The following is a 13,433-nucleotide window of genomic DNA, read 5'->3' as shown; positions in this document are numbered from 1 at the left end:
ATACAATTTTTTTTACACAATAAAAACTATTTTAAAGAAAACATTTTTTTGCATTGCTTTATTCTGAGAGCTATAACTTTTTAATTTTTCTGCTGATGGAGCTGTATGGAGGCTTGTTTTTTGCGGGACAAGATGACATTTTCCAGTCCACCACCTGACAGCACCATTGGAGGACGTCCTTCTTACCCTCAGTGGGACAGGAACCACAAGCGGTTAAAAGGACCCTTCCCACTCCACCCACCAGTGTTTTTCCTGTCCCACTGCGGATAGGAACGGCAAGCATGTCCTCCAACGGTGCTGTGCAGATGGTGGGGATCGGGGGGCCCAGCCTTTCCCTTCCCCGCCGCAAGATATCTGCGGCTGATACCTGCTATGGGGGGTCCCTCAGCCTCCCCAGTGTAGCGCTGCTCCTGGGGTCGGGTCCGCTTCCTCCTCATGGGGGCTTTCGGTCCGGGTGCCTGTCTGCCGGGGGGTGAGTGCGGCGGCCGCTTCCAGCAGCGGCCGGCTCCAGCATGCGGTCGCAGCTTCTCCAGCGACCGCTTCCAGGCGGCCGCTTCCGGGTCCAGCTGCCGCGTCACTTCCGGTCGCGACGGCCGCGTCACTTCCAGTCGCGGCCAGCGTGGAGGATGGCGCCGGCAGCAGCACCGGCCTCGATGAGGAGCACAGCGCGGTCACCGCAGCGGCGGTAAGGAGGGTAGGATCAACCAGGTAAAACCTATATAAACTCACTAGGGGGGGTCTGTATGCCGCCGGCCATCCTGACAAGGGAGCACTCGGCTATACGTTCAGGTTGTTATCTTCACTATGGAGGAGACTGCCAGACCTGAGGGGACTGACCAGCTTCAGGGGCACGTGGGCTATGTAAAAGCCATACCACAAAGCTCACCCCTCCCCCTGCTTCCCTACTTAAGTACCCCACACATCTCTATTTATCCTAGGCTGAGCCTCCCATCCCCACAGCCGAAAGGAAAAAATCTGGGAAAAATAAATGCCCGATATGTGCCACTAAGTTTCCGGAAAATTGGCGGAAACCATTGTGCAAATCGTGCACATCCAAAATTGTGGGTGATGAGCAGACGACACTACTATCCAGTATGAGGACCATGATTCGACAGGAGGTTCAGGCTTCTATCTCAAGCTTGAATCTTTCCCAGGCAACTCAGTCAGAACCTCAGACTTCACGGAAGAGGCCAAGGGAGTCTAGCCCCTCTTCCGAGGGTGAGGTTTCGGAGGATTCTGACCAGGAAGAAAGAGACGGATCTTTGGGCAGAGGGAAGAGATATCTCTTCTCTGCAGCAGACACAGATGAGCTTCTTTATGCTGTGCGTAACACCATGCAGCTACAGGATACGCCAGAGGAGACCTCGATCCAGGACGAGATGTTTGGCGGATTACATGCCCAAGTGACAAAAGTCTTCCCCGTCAACAACCACATCCGTTCCATGATCCTGGAAGAGTGGCAGGAAGCGGAGAAGAAATTGGTGATTCCCAGGGATTTTAGACTTTGTCTGCCCTACAATCCAGAGGACATTAAAGTGTGGGATGAAGTTCACAAAATCGATGTTCCACTAGCAAAAGTGGCGAAGACGACCTCAATCCGCAGCAATAATACGGGCCAATATAGCGGCAACATCCGTAGCCCGGTCAATGCATTTATGGATTGACGATTTAGAGGATCATCTCAAAGCCAAGACTTCCAGAGAGGTTATCCTTAAATCCCTGCCATTGCTCAAACTCGCAACAGGCTTTATGGGGGACGCTTCTGCCGAATCTGTAGTCTTTGTCCAACGCGGCCAGAAGAGCCATATGGCTAAAAACCTGGTCGGGGGATCTCCAGTCAAAAAATTAAATTGTGTGGAATCCCATTCTCAGGGAATAAAGTATTTGGGCCTATTCTAGACGATATCTTAGAAAAAGCCTCAGATAAAAAGAAGGGATTCCCTGAGGAGAATACCAAAAAGTACCAGCCCTTTCGTAGGTCCCGACCTAGTCAGAGGATAGACTACAGGGTGAAAGGGAAATCTGGGAGGTGGTCTTATCCCAAGGGTGGAAAGGGTAGAGACTCCATCTTCCCAAGTGCAGGTACACCAAAGTCAAATAAATGACATCAAGGTGGGAGGTCGGTTACAAAAATTTCTAGGGGGTTGGCAGAAGGTGTCCCAGAATCCTTGGATTCTACAGGTGATTGCGCAGGTATACAAATTAGAGTTCTCCAGCAGGCCCCCAGAAAGATTTGTAGTAACCCGACCCTGCCCGCTCTCCGACTCCTCCATGTGGACAAACATCTAGGAGCTGTTGGATTTAGAGGCGATTGTTCCAGTTCCCATCTTAGAAAGAGGCAAAGGCCATTATTCCCATTTGTTTTCAATAAAGAAACCATCCGGGGACTCCCGGATGATCATAGATTTAAAACCACTAAACAAATGGGTCCGGTACAAAAGATTCAGGATGGAATCTATAAAGTCCACGACGCCTCTGATAGACAAGGACATGGTAATGCGTACCGTAGACCTAAGCAACGCATACTATCATGTCCCGATACACATCTCCTACCAAAAATTCCTGAGATTTGCCATAATGAACAAGGGGATAGTGCATCACTTCCAGTTCAGATGTCTCCCCTTCGGGCTTGCTTCAGGGCCCAGGATTTTTACCAAACTGATGTCAGAAGTTGTGGCCTATCGAAGAAACAAGAATGTGACCATAGTACCATATCTGGACGACTTCCTGATAATGGCGAAATCACAGAAACTCCTCAAAATAGACTGCACTTTCACTCTTTCCATCCTACAGGAGCTTGGGTGGATTGTGAACTGGAAGAAGTCCTGCCTGGTCCCAAATTCCAGAATAAAATTTTTGGGGGTGATGTTGGATTCCAATCTAAGAACATCTTTTTTACCAGAAGACAGACAAGAGGCCTTGATCAGGCACATTCATCAGTTCAGAAGAAGTACCCCCTCCATAAGAGAGGCAATGAGGATACTCTGCTTCATGACAGCATGCATACCCTGTGTGAAATGGAGTCAATTCCACTCGCGGGAGTTACAAACAGAAGTCCTAGGATCCTGGAACAGGAAACAGTTCCCTAGACAGGAAGATGGTTGTGTCTCCGTCTGTAAAGAGATCCCTAACCTGGTGGACCACACCGGGAAACCTGAGAGAGGGAGTTCCATGGATACTCGATCCCTGTGTTACGGTTACCACAGACGCCAGTCAATACGGATGGGGCGGTCATATAGGAAGAACATACTACCAGGGAGAATGGACTCCTCAGATTGCCGCAAGATCGTCAAGGGAGCTGTATGCGATCTGGAAAGTGTTGTGCCAGGTCCAGTCATTGGTCCGAGGCAGACACGTGAGAATACTGTCTGACAATGTCACAGCAGTGGCATTTCTGAGACACCAGGGAGGTCCGAAACATCCACCACTGCAACACTTAGCAGACCAGATTTTCAGGTGGGCAGAAAGATCTGTCAAATCCATCTCGGCAGTTCACCTGGAAGGCACCAAGAATCAGGTAGCAGATTTCTTGAGCCGAAAGTCGGTACATCCCGGAGAATGGGAGCTGAACCCGGAAGTATTCAGCAGTCTATGCCAGAAATGGGGAACACCTCAGGTGGACCTCTTTGCCACCAGGTCAAACACAAAGACCAGAGCATTTTTCTCTCTGAATCCTCTAGATGGAGCCACAGGAGTAGACGTCTTGTCTCAGTATTGAGGAGAAGGTCTCCTGTACGCATTTCTGCCTCTTCCTCTGATACCGAAGACACTCAGGAAGATACGAGACGAGAGAGCAACCGTAATCCTGGTGGTTCCTTTTTGGCCAAAAAGAAGCTGTTTTTCTCTACTATCCAAGATGTCAACAGAGGAACCAGTCTTACTACCGAACAGGCAGGACCTTCTACTTCAGGTTCCGGTGTTCCACAAGAATCCAGACTCTCTTCACCTATCTGCTTGGATCCTGAACGGCAAACCCTAAGATCCAGAGGCCTGTCAGAAGATGTCATTACCACACTCCAGGCAAGCAGAAAGCCGGTGACTTCGGCGATTTACAACAAGATCTGGAAGCGGTATTGTTCCTTTCTGGGAGAGGGTCCTGTGGATACTTCGAAACCAGATATCCCCAGAATCCTCGATTTCCTGCTACTCTAAAAGTGCAGATTGCAGCACTTAGTGTCTTTTTTGATACATCACTAGCCTCCCATCCCTGGATAGCGAGATTTTCCAGGGCCACGCAGAGAATGAGGCCACTTGTGAGGAAATCAACTCCTCCTTGGGACCTAAACCTGGTCCTTAACACTCTGTGTAAAACCCCCTTACTGTCGGAAGATATGGACATAGCCAATCTCTCCTTTAAGACTGCCTTCCTAATTGCCATCACATCAGCTAAAAGACTGGGGGAGATGCAGGCTCTTTCTATCCAGAATCCATATCTTCAAATCTTTGACGACAGAATAGTCTTCAAACCTAACCCAGCTTTCCTCCCCAAAGTAGTATCCTCTACCAATATAAATCAGGAAATAATCCTTCCTTCTTTCTGCCAACACCCTAAAAACGCGAAAGAAGGGGTCTACCATAACCTTGACGTTAGGGAGACTGTTCTAAAATACCTGGGGGCGACAAAGCTGGAGACAGGACACTAACTTATTTATACAATACGGTGGTCCAAATAGGGGTTGTAAAGCAGCAAAATCAACCATAGCTAGGTGGATTAAAAACATGATTAGCTTAGCATATACAGACCAAGGGAAAGATCCCCCAGACACTCTTAGGCCCACTCAACACGAGCCATTTCTACATCATGGGCAGAGAAGGGGGGGCCTCAGCTTAGCAAATCTGTAGGGCGGCGACTTGGACTAGTCTTTCTACCTTTGCTAGACACTATAAATTAGATGTCGTATCAGACCAATTAGCCTTTGGTAGAAAAGTTTTACATGCAGTAGTCCCACCCTAGTTAAACATCCTTTGGTATTCTCCAATGGTGCTGTCAGGTGGTGGACTGGAAAACGGTAATTAGTTCTTACCGGTAATTGTATTTCCAGGAATCCACCTGACAGCACTACTAGTTCCCTCCCACTGCAAGCTTATACTACTGACTAATGTGATGTAACATTGGTGTGTAATTGTAAATAAACTCTTTTTGCATCCATCCAGATGTGGTACTTAGAAAATCACTGGTGGGTGGAGTGGGGAGGGTCCTTTTAACCGCTTGTGGTTCCTGTCCCACTGAGGGTAAGAAGGACGTCCTCCAATGGTGCTGTCAGGTGGATTCCTGGAAATACAATTACCGGTAAGAACTAATTACCGTTTTCAGCGGTACCATTATTATTTCCTTCCTTTTTTTTATCGCGTTTTATTGTACGTTTTGTTCGGCGATATGATGAACAAAGCATTGTTTTTTGCCATTTTTTTTTTACTTGCTCACTGAAGGGGTTAACTAGTCGGACAGTTTTGTAGAGTGGGTCGTTACGGATGCGGCGATACCAAATGTGTACTTTTATTTTTTTTTTAACCTGTATTTGTTGTTTCCCCCCCCCCCCCCTTTATTTGGGAATTTAACCCCTTCCCAACCTTTGACGCCACGTAGGCGTCATGAAAGTCGGTGCCAATCCGACCTGTGACGCCTATGTGGCGTCATGGAATGATCGCGTCCCTGCAGATCGGGTGAAAGGGTTAACTCCAATTTCACCCGATCTGCAGGGACAGGGGGAGTGGTACTTCAGACCCCCCCCCCCGTGGCTACATTCGCTCTGATTGGCTGTTTCACTTTTCAACAGCCAATCAGAGCGATTTGTAATATTTCACCTATTTAAATGGTGAAATATTACAATCCAGCCATGGCCGATGCTGCAATATCATCGGCCATGGCTGGAAAACCTAATCTGCTCCCCCGCCACCGATCGCCTCCCCAGTCCTCCTTTCTGCCCTGTACTGTGGTGCGCTCCCCTCCGTCCCCCTGTCCGCTCCCCCCGTGCTTCGATCCACCCCCCTGTGCTCCGATTCCCCCCCCTCTCCCCCCCCCCCCCCTCATACTTACCGAGCCTCGCGGTGTTCGTCCGTCTTCTTCATGGGCGCTGCCATCTTCCAAAATGGCCGGCAGATTCGTTCCAGGTAGGTTTTATCACAGTGATCAAAATAAAAAAAAATAGTAAATGAACCCCCCCTTTATCACCCCCATAGGTAGGGACAATAATAAAAATAAAGAAAATATATATTTTTTTTTTTCTTCCCCCACTAGGGTTAGGGCTAGGGTTAGAATTCGGGTTAGAACTAGAGTTAAAGTTAGATTAGACTATGTGCACACATGGTGCGGATTTGGCTGTGGATCCGCAGCGGATTGGCCGCTGCGGATTCGTAGCAGTTTTCCATCAGGTTTACAGTACCATGTAAACCTACTGAAAACCAAATCCGCTGTGCCCATGGTGCGGAAAATCCCGCTCGGAAACGCTGTGTTGTATTTTCCGCAGCATGTCAATTCTTTGTGCGGCTTCCGTTTTACACCTGCTCCTCAATAGGAATCTGCTGGTGAAATCGCAAACAAAAAACACTGGAAATCCGCCGTAAATGCGCAGGTAAAACGCAGTGCCTTTTACATGCGGATTTTTCAAAAATGGTGCGGAAAAATCTCACACGAATCCGCAATGTGGGCACATAGCCTTAGGGTTAGGGTTGGAATTAGGGCTAGGGTTGGAAATAGGGTTAAGATTAGGCTTGTGGTTAGGGTGTGTTTGGGTGAGGGTTGTGGTTAGGGTTGGGATTAGGGTTAGGGTTGGGATTAGGGTTAGGGGTGTGTTGGGTTAGGGTTGTGGTTAGGGGTGTGTTGGGGTTAGGGTTATATCTAGAGTTGGGATTAGGGTTTGGGGTGTGTTGAGGTTAGTGTTGGAGTTAGAATTGAGGGGTATCCACTGTTTAGGCACATCAGGGGTCTCCAAACGCAACATGGCGCCACCATTGATTCCAGCCAATCTTGCGTTCAAAAAGTCAAATGGTGCTCCCTCCCTTCTGAGCCCCGACGTGCGCCCAAACAGTGGTTTACCCCCACATATGGGGTACCAGCATACTCAGGACAAACTGGACAACAACTATTGGGGTCCAATTTCTCCTGTTACCCTTGGGAAAAATAAATAATTCCGGGCTAAAAATCATTTTTGAGGAAAGAAAAATTATTTTTTATTTTCACGGCTCTGCGTTATAAACTTCTGTGAAGCACCTGGGGGTTTAAAGTGCTCACTATGCTTCTAGATAAGTTCCTTGGGGGGTCTAGTTTCCAAAATGGGGTCACTTGTGGGGGAGCTCCAATGTTTAGGCACACAGGGGCTTTCCAAACGCGACATGGTGTCCGCTAACGATGGAGATAATTTTTCATTCAAAAAGTCAAATGGCGCTCCTTCCCTTCTGAGCCTTACCATGTGCCCAAACAGTGGTTTACCCCCACATGTGAGGTATCGGTGTACTCAGGAGAAATTGCCCAACAAATTTTAGGATCCATTTTATCCTGTTGCCCATGTGAAAATGAAAAAATTGAGGCTAAAATTTTTTTGTGAAAAAAAAAAAAAAGAAGTACTTTTTCATTTTTACGGATCAATTTGTGAAGCACCTGGGGGTTTACAGTGCTCACTATGCTTCTAGAGAAGTTCCTTGGGGGGTCTAGTTTCCAAAATGGGGTCACTTGTGGGGGAGCTCCAATGTTTAGGCACACGGGGGCTCTCCAAACGCGACATGGTGTCCGCTAAAGATTGGAGCCAATTTTTCATTCAAAATGTCAAATGGCACTCCTTCCCTTCCGAGCCTTGCCGTGCGCCCAAACAGTGGTTTATCCCCACATATGAGGTATTAGCGTACTCAGGACAAATTGGACAACAACATTCGTGGTCCAGTTTCTCCTTTTACCCTTGGGAAAATAAAAAAATTGTTGCTAAAAGATCATTTTTGTGACTAAAAAGTTAAATGTTCATTTTTTCCTTCCATGTTGCTTCTGCTGCTGTGAAACACCTGAAGGGTTAATAAACTTCTTGAATGTGGTTTTGAGCACCTTGAGGGGTGCAGTTTTTAGACTGGTGTCACTTTTGGGTATTTTCAGCCATATAGAACCCTCAAACTGACTTCAAATGTGAGGTGGTCCCTAAAAAAAAATGGTTTTGTAAATTTTGTTGTAAAACTGAAAAATCACTGGTCAAATTTTAACCCTTATAACTTCGTAGCAAAAAAAATTTTTTTTTTTCCAAAATTGTGCTGATGTAAAGTAGACATGTGGGAAATGTTATTTATTAACTATTTTGTGTCACATAACTCTCTGGTTTAACAGAATAAAAATTCAAAATGTGAAAATTGCGAAATTTTCAAAATGTTCGCCAAATTTCCGTTTTTTTCACAAATAAACTCAGAAATTATCGACCTAAATTTACCACTAACATGAAGCCCAATATGTCACGAAAAAACAATCTCAGAACCGCTAGGATCCGTTGAAGCGTTCCTGAGTTATTACCTCATAAAGGGACACTGGTCAGAATTGCAAAAAATGGCCAGGTCATTAAGGTCAAAATAGGCTGGGTCATGAAGGGGTTAAAAAAATATATTTTTGCACATTATAGTATATTATTTTTTTTTTTCTTTACTTTTATTACATTGTCTCAGTATGGGACATTTACTATTTTACAGCAGATTGCTTATCTGACACAGCACTGCAGAGTGTCAGATCAGGATCTGACAGGCAGGGAAGGAGGCATGCTGGCGCCTGCTATCAGTAGGCGCTCACAAGCCACCTTCCCTGCAAGACCAGGAAGGACCCTGCGACCATCTTGGTGTTGGGAGGTTTCCATGGAGACCATCAGGACAACACGATTGCATCGTGTTGTTCTGATGGAAGCACACAGTGAGTCCCCTCCCTGCAGGATGCTTCTCTATGCTGCTGTCACTATTAACAGCGGCATCAGAGGGGTTAAATGCCCACGATCCAAGCTAGCACCAATCGTGGGCGTTGCTGCGGGGTGTCAGCTGTCACATACAGCTGACACCCGCACTCAATCGCCGCGGCGCTCAGCGTGAGGCCACGCGATCACGGCGCCGTACTAGTACTGCACTTTGCGAGAACGCACCTCTCGCAGAGCAGTACTAGTACAGTGTATGTCGTGAAGGGGTTAAATACATGCCACGACTAAAGCCTAAGAACTAGAGCGACGTTCTTACGGTCATGATAAAACGCAGAATTCAGGTGCTATGTTTGGGGTGCAGCACTTATTTGTAGTCAAGAAGCCAGATGAAATTATTACGGTACTTGTTCTGTATGAGAAGAGAGACGCCAAACAAGTTTTGCAATTCATACCCCGGTCCAGCCAGCCTGCAACTATTCATGTGATCCCCTCTTACTAATGAGAGCGGATGTGTGATTGCAGGTTTTTTTTGGCCTGTTTGATTTTGATATTGTCCAAATGTGCGCATGTAGATAGAGGCGTAAGCGGCATGTATGGACTCTGCAGATGTTGAACTTTTTTTAAATTTTTGTTGTCGTTTTTTTTTTTTTTTTTTCCAGACTCCAATTGGGAATACAATTTAGTCAAAATGTGCATAATTTTCCAGTGTTCACATACCTTAGGCTTTGTTCATCTGGGGTAGAGGTACAGATTGCTGTCCTAGCCCTTGTATATAATTATAGTGACTTGTTCTCTACCTCTTGACTTTAATTCACCATCTCGGGGGCCCACTCCCCTGTTTTTCCCCCAAATATGTCATTGATTTTTATATAACATTGTACGAAGATGCCTATGTGTGTAGTGTGCAGTTGTATGTAGGTATGTATGTATATATGGCTACTAGATATTTTTGTTTTCTGATAAACGGTTTAGTCTGATGCTAAATTGGCCACAACACCAGTCACGAGGCCAAAGATCACTGTGTGCCGCTGCTACATCTTGGCATACTGCAAGTCAAAAGGTCTCCTTGCTAACTACATGGTTGTGAGTTTTTGCAGCTTTCTTGTCATGGTAGGCTGCTGGTTAAGATATGACCCAATTCACCTGCAGCACGCTGCGATGAAGCGGAGTATAGATGGAGCTTTAGCCTCGCGATCTGTGACATTGCCAGCAGCCTTGTAACTGCAGCCTTATATAGATGTTGGGTAAAGTGTAAAAAGTGTCCTAACATTGAAAGGGCTAATGTGCCATATAAATCTAAAGTAATATCAGGCCCAGCAGCAGCACAGTTTTGAGAGGCTGACCAATCCTTTTTAGTCCTGATTTTTCTTAAATATAAAATGTAGAAAGTGACTTGCTGACACAATCCTGACTGCTTGTGGCATTACCCAAAGGGATATTTAGAATAAAGAGAGAACCCTAACCTAGCCTCTCAAAAAAAAAAAAAAAAAAAAAGGCTTGCAGGTAACAAGCACAAATTTCAAAGATAACAGGATGTTATTTGTGCTAAATACAAAGCCAGGTGGAGCTTTTCTTATATTTGTTCACAATGACTTCCATTCTATGTTTCTACAGGCTTTATTGCCGAAATACTCCAGAAATCCTTCCGAAGCTGCTCCTGGCTGTGAAGTGGAATTGCAGAGATGATGTTGCACAGGTAAAATACACCTCATATTGAATTGTACCACATTTCTCAGTGCATTTCCTATAGGGGCTATTTAAGTCTGCTTGCTAACTCTGAAACGTGCATGTGTGCATATGTCTGTATAGTTGTGATAGGAATTTACATGGAGCATATAATGAGCACAGAGCGATCGCTGTTCCATGAGGCTACAAGCTTCAACTCTGTAATTTCAAGCACTACCATGAAGGAAGGAAGCCATTAATTAGTTTGTTTTAGTAAAAAAAAGCCCTTTGTCTTTACATCTGATAGTTTGTGTTGTCTTTCTCAGTAGGCTGGCTGAGTGAAAGTTGCTTAATCCCTAAAGGTACCTTCACACGAAGCGACGCTGCAGCGATAGCGACAACGATGCCGATCGCTGCAGCGTCGCTGTTTGATCGCTGGAGAGCTGTCACACAGACCGCTCTCCAGCGACAAACGATGCCGAGGTCCCCGGGTAACCAGGGTAAACATCGGGTTGCTAAGCGCAGGGCCGCGCTTAGTAACCCGATGTTTACCCTGGTTACCAGCGTAAAAGTAAAAAAAACAAACAGTACATGCTCACCTGCGCGTCCCCCAGCGTCCGCTTCCTGACACTGACTGAGCGCCGGCCCTAAAGTGAAAGTGAAAGCACAGCGGTGACGTCACCGCTGTGCTGTTAGGGAAAAAATGAACATTTTACTTTTTTTCACAAAAATGTACTTTTTTTATTTTCCCAACGGTAACAGGAGAAATTGGACCCAAAAGTTGTCCAATTTGTCCTGAGTACGCTGATACCCCATATGTGGGGAAAGCCACTGTTTGGGTGCACGGCAGAGCTCAGAAGGGAGGGAGCACCATTTGACTTTTTGAACGCAAAATTGTTTGGAGATCTCCTGATGTACCTAAACAGTGAAAAAACCCCAATTCTAACCCCAACACACCCCCAACCCTAACCACAAACCTAACCCCAACACACCCCTATCCAAGGGGTGAAAAAAGTGGGATTTATTTAATTATTTTTTTTTATTTTGATCACTGCGATAGTCTATCGCAGTGATCAAAATGAACCAATAGGAAAAATGTCCTATTGTTGCAGATCCGGCGGGCGCATTGATCATGAGTCCGCCACTTTCTCCCAGAAAAAGACGCCGGGGGACATCATGGGGGGATCTCTGGACTCCAGAGGTACGGGCGGGGGAAATCGGGAGACCCTATTTCTCTCTCCTCTGATGTGCGGTAACATCAGAGGAGAGAGAAGTTAAATGGAAAATCTGACTTTTTTTTTTTTTTTTTTTTTTGTTTGCGGTCGCCGTTATACCATTTATAACGGCGATCGCAACACCAGGGTCAGTAAAAACCATCCCGAATCATGTTCTCTGGGGTCTCAGCCATCCCCCGGCAACCGAGACCTCAGAGAAATTCTGTCTCTGAGGGGCGCTATACACTTTTTCCACAGGAGCGTTAATTAACGGTGCTGTGGTTTAAGTACCCTTAATTGACTCTGTGAAAAGGCATATCTGTGGTCGTTAAGGTGTTAAATAGTGACATTCTGCTCAAAGATTCCCTTTATGTGCAGATGAAGCTCTTTCAGAGACTAGTCCAGCAATACCCTTTACATGGTAAGTCCTTCCTCCATTACTGAGAAATCAGCATTTGAATTGATATGTAAATGAGGCTGACGATCTGAAGCCTTTGTCACTCCAGCTCTATTGACAGTGTCGGCACTGCTTGACTGACAGTCTCTATGCTGTGTGACTTCAAGCAAAGGAGCCGATATGTCAGTCAGGAGGAGGCAGAACTGGAGAGGCAGAGTCTTCAGATCTACCATAGCACTTCAGCCTCATTTGTATATCAATGTAAGCACTGATTTTTCAGTAACCGGAACGGAGTGGCCATGTAAAGGTATTGCTGGACTTGTTTGTAAAAGAGTTACCGTACTTGCACATATAAGTAGTTTGGGGGTGAAATCCTGCAGACCGATTCTTTTTAAAGCTATGCATATGAACATAGTAACATACAGACTGCCGCTACCTCCTTTTCAGATCATTGGCAGTGTCTGTGATGGTTCTCAGGGCAAAAATAAGAGATTCCTTTGGTAAAACAAGATTCCTCGGATCAAAAATCTTAGCTGGATCTAGAATTTTTGTGTAAATCTTTTTATTGAAACAAGTTGCATGGAAATAGTCAATACAGAACCAATCATCATCAGACACATATATGATTAAACACCAGCGGTGCAAACATTCATATCTTTGTATCTTTTAGTAACTTTGATTACTAAAATTCTTTCTGTCCTCCTTCGTGTAAACACAAGGAGTCGGTTACGCTGTAAGAGCTGGAACAACTTCTGAAAGCGTTATATGACAATTTCAAAATAACTTAAACTCTAATAATGTTCGAGAGTAGATAAAGGAGAGAAAAGGGAGAAGAGAGGGGAAAGAGGAGAGGGGTAAGGGAGGGTGCGGATTGGGACCTGGTTTCCCGTCTACAATCAACCGTGTTCTATCCAAGATATCAAATCCGGAGTCTTGGATCTAGAATTTTTATTATTACAAGTAATGCGTTTTCTGTCCTGAACTTTGATCTTTATCCGGTAGACAGTGATCCTAGTTCAGAAACAAAAACGCATTTATTAGATATTTACCTATTTTCAATATTTGATCTCTGTAGATTTTTGATCCAAGAAATCTTATTTCTCCTACGCCTCATTGGGGGACACAGACCGTGGGTGTTATGCTGCTTGCCACTAGGAGGACACTAAGTGATACAAAGAAAGTTCGCTCCTCCCCTGCAGTATACACCCTCCTGCTGGCCCTCAGCTAACCAGTTCTTGCTTAGTGTCTGTAGGAGGCACTTGGGTCTGTTTTCAGACCCCAACTTTC

At 45.6% G+C, this 13,433-nt stretch overlaps 1 protein-coding gene across 6 annotated transcripts in view; it reads left to right on the top strand.

Annotated features, from left to right (window-relative positions):
* PIK3CA (phosphatidylinositol-4,5-bisphosphate 3-kinase catalytic subunit alpha) overlaps positions 1–13,433 on the top strand; it is a 95,266-nt gene that overhangs the window by 33,042 nt on the left and 48,791 nt on the right. For all 6 annotated transcript variants that reach the window (XM_077290495.1, XM_077290494.1, XM_077290489.1 and 3 more), the window contains one exon: positions 10,485–10,566. In XM_077290495.1, coding sequence (XP_077146610.1) covers positions 10,485–10,566 — 82 coding nt within the window. The remainder of the gene's footprint in view (positions 1–10,484; positions 10,567–13,433) is intronic.

Source organism: Ranitomeya variabilis, chromosome 2 (assembly GCF_051348905.1).
Source record: "Ranitomeya variabilis isolate aRanVar5 chromosome 2, aRanVar5.hap1, whole genome shotgun sequence".
NCBI classification, from domain to species: Eukaryota; Metazoa; Chordata; class Amphibia; order Anura; family Dendrobatidae; genus Ranitomeya; species Ranitomeya variabilis.
The sequence above is the reverse complement of the archived record's forward strand: the minus strand, read 5'-3'. Positions and strand labels throughout refer to the sequence as shown.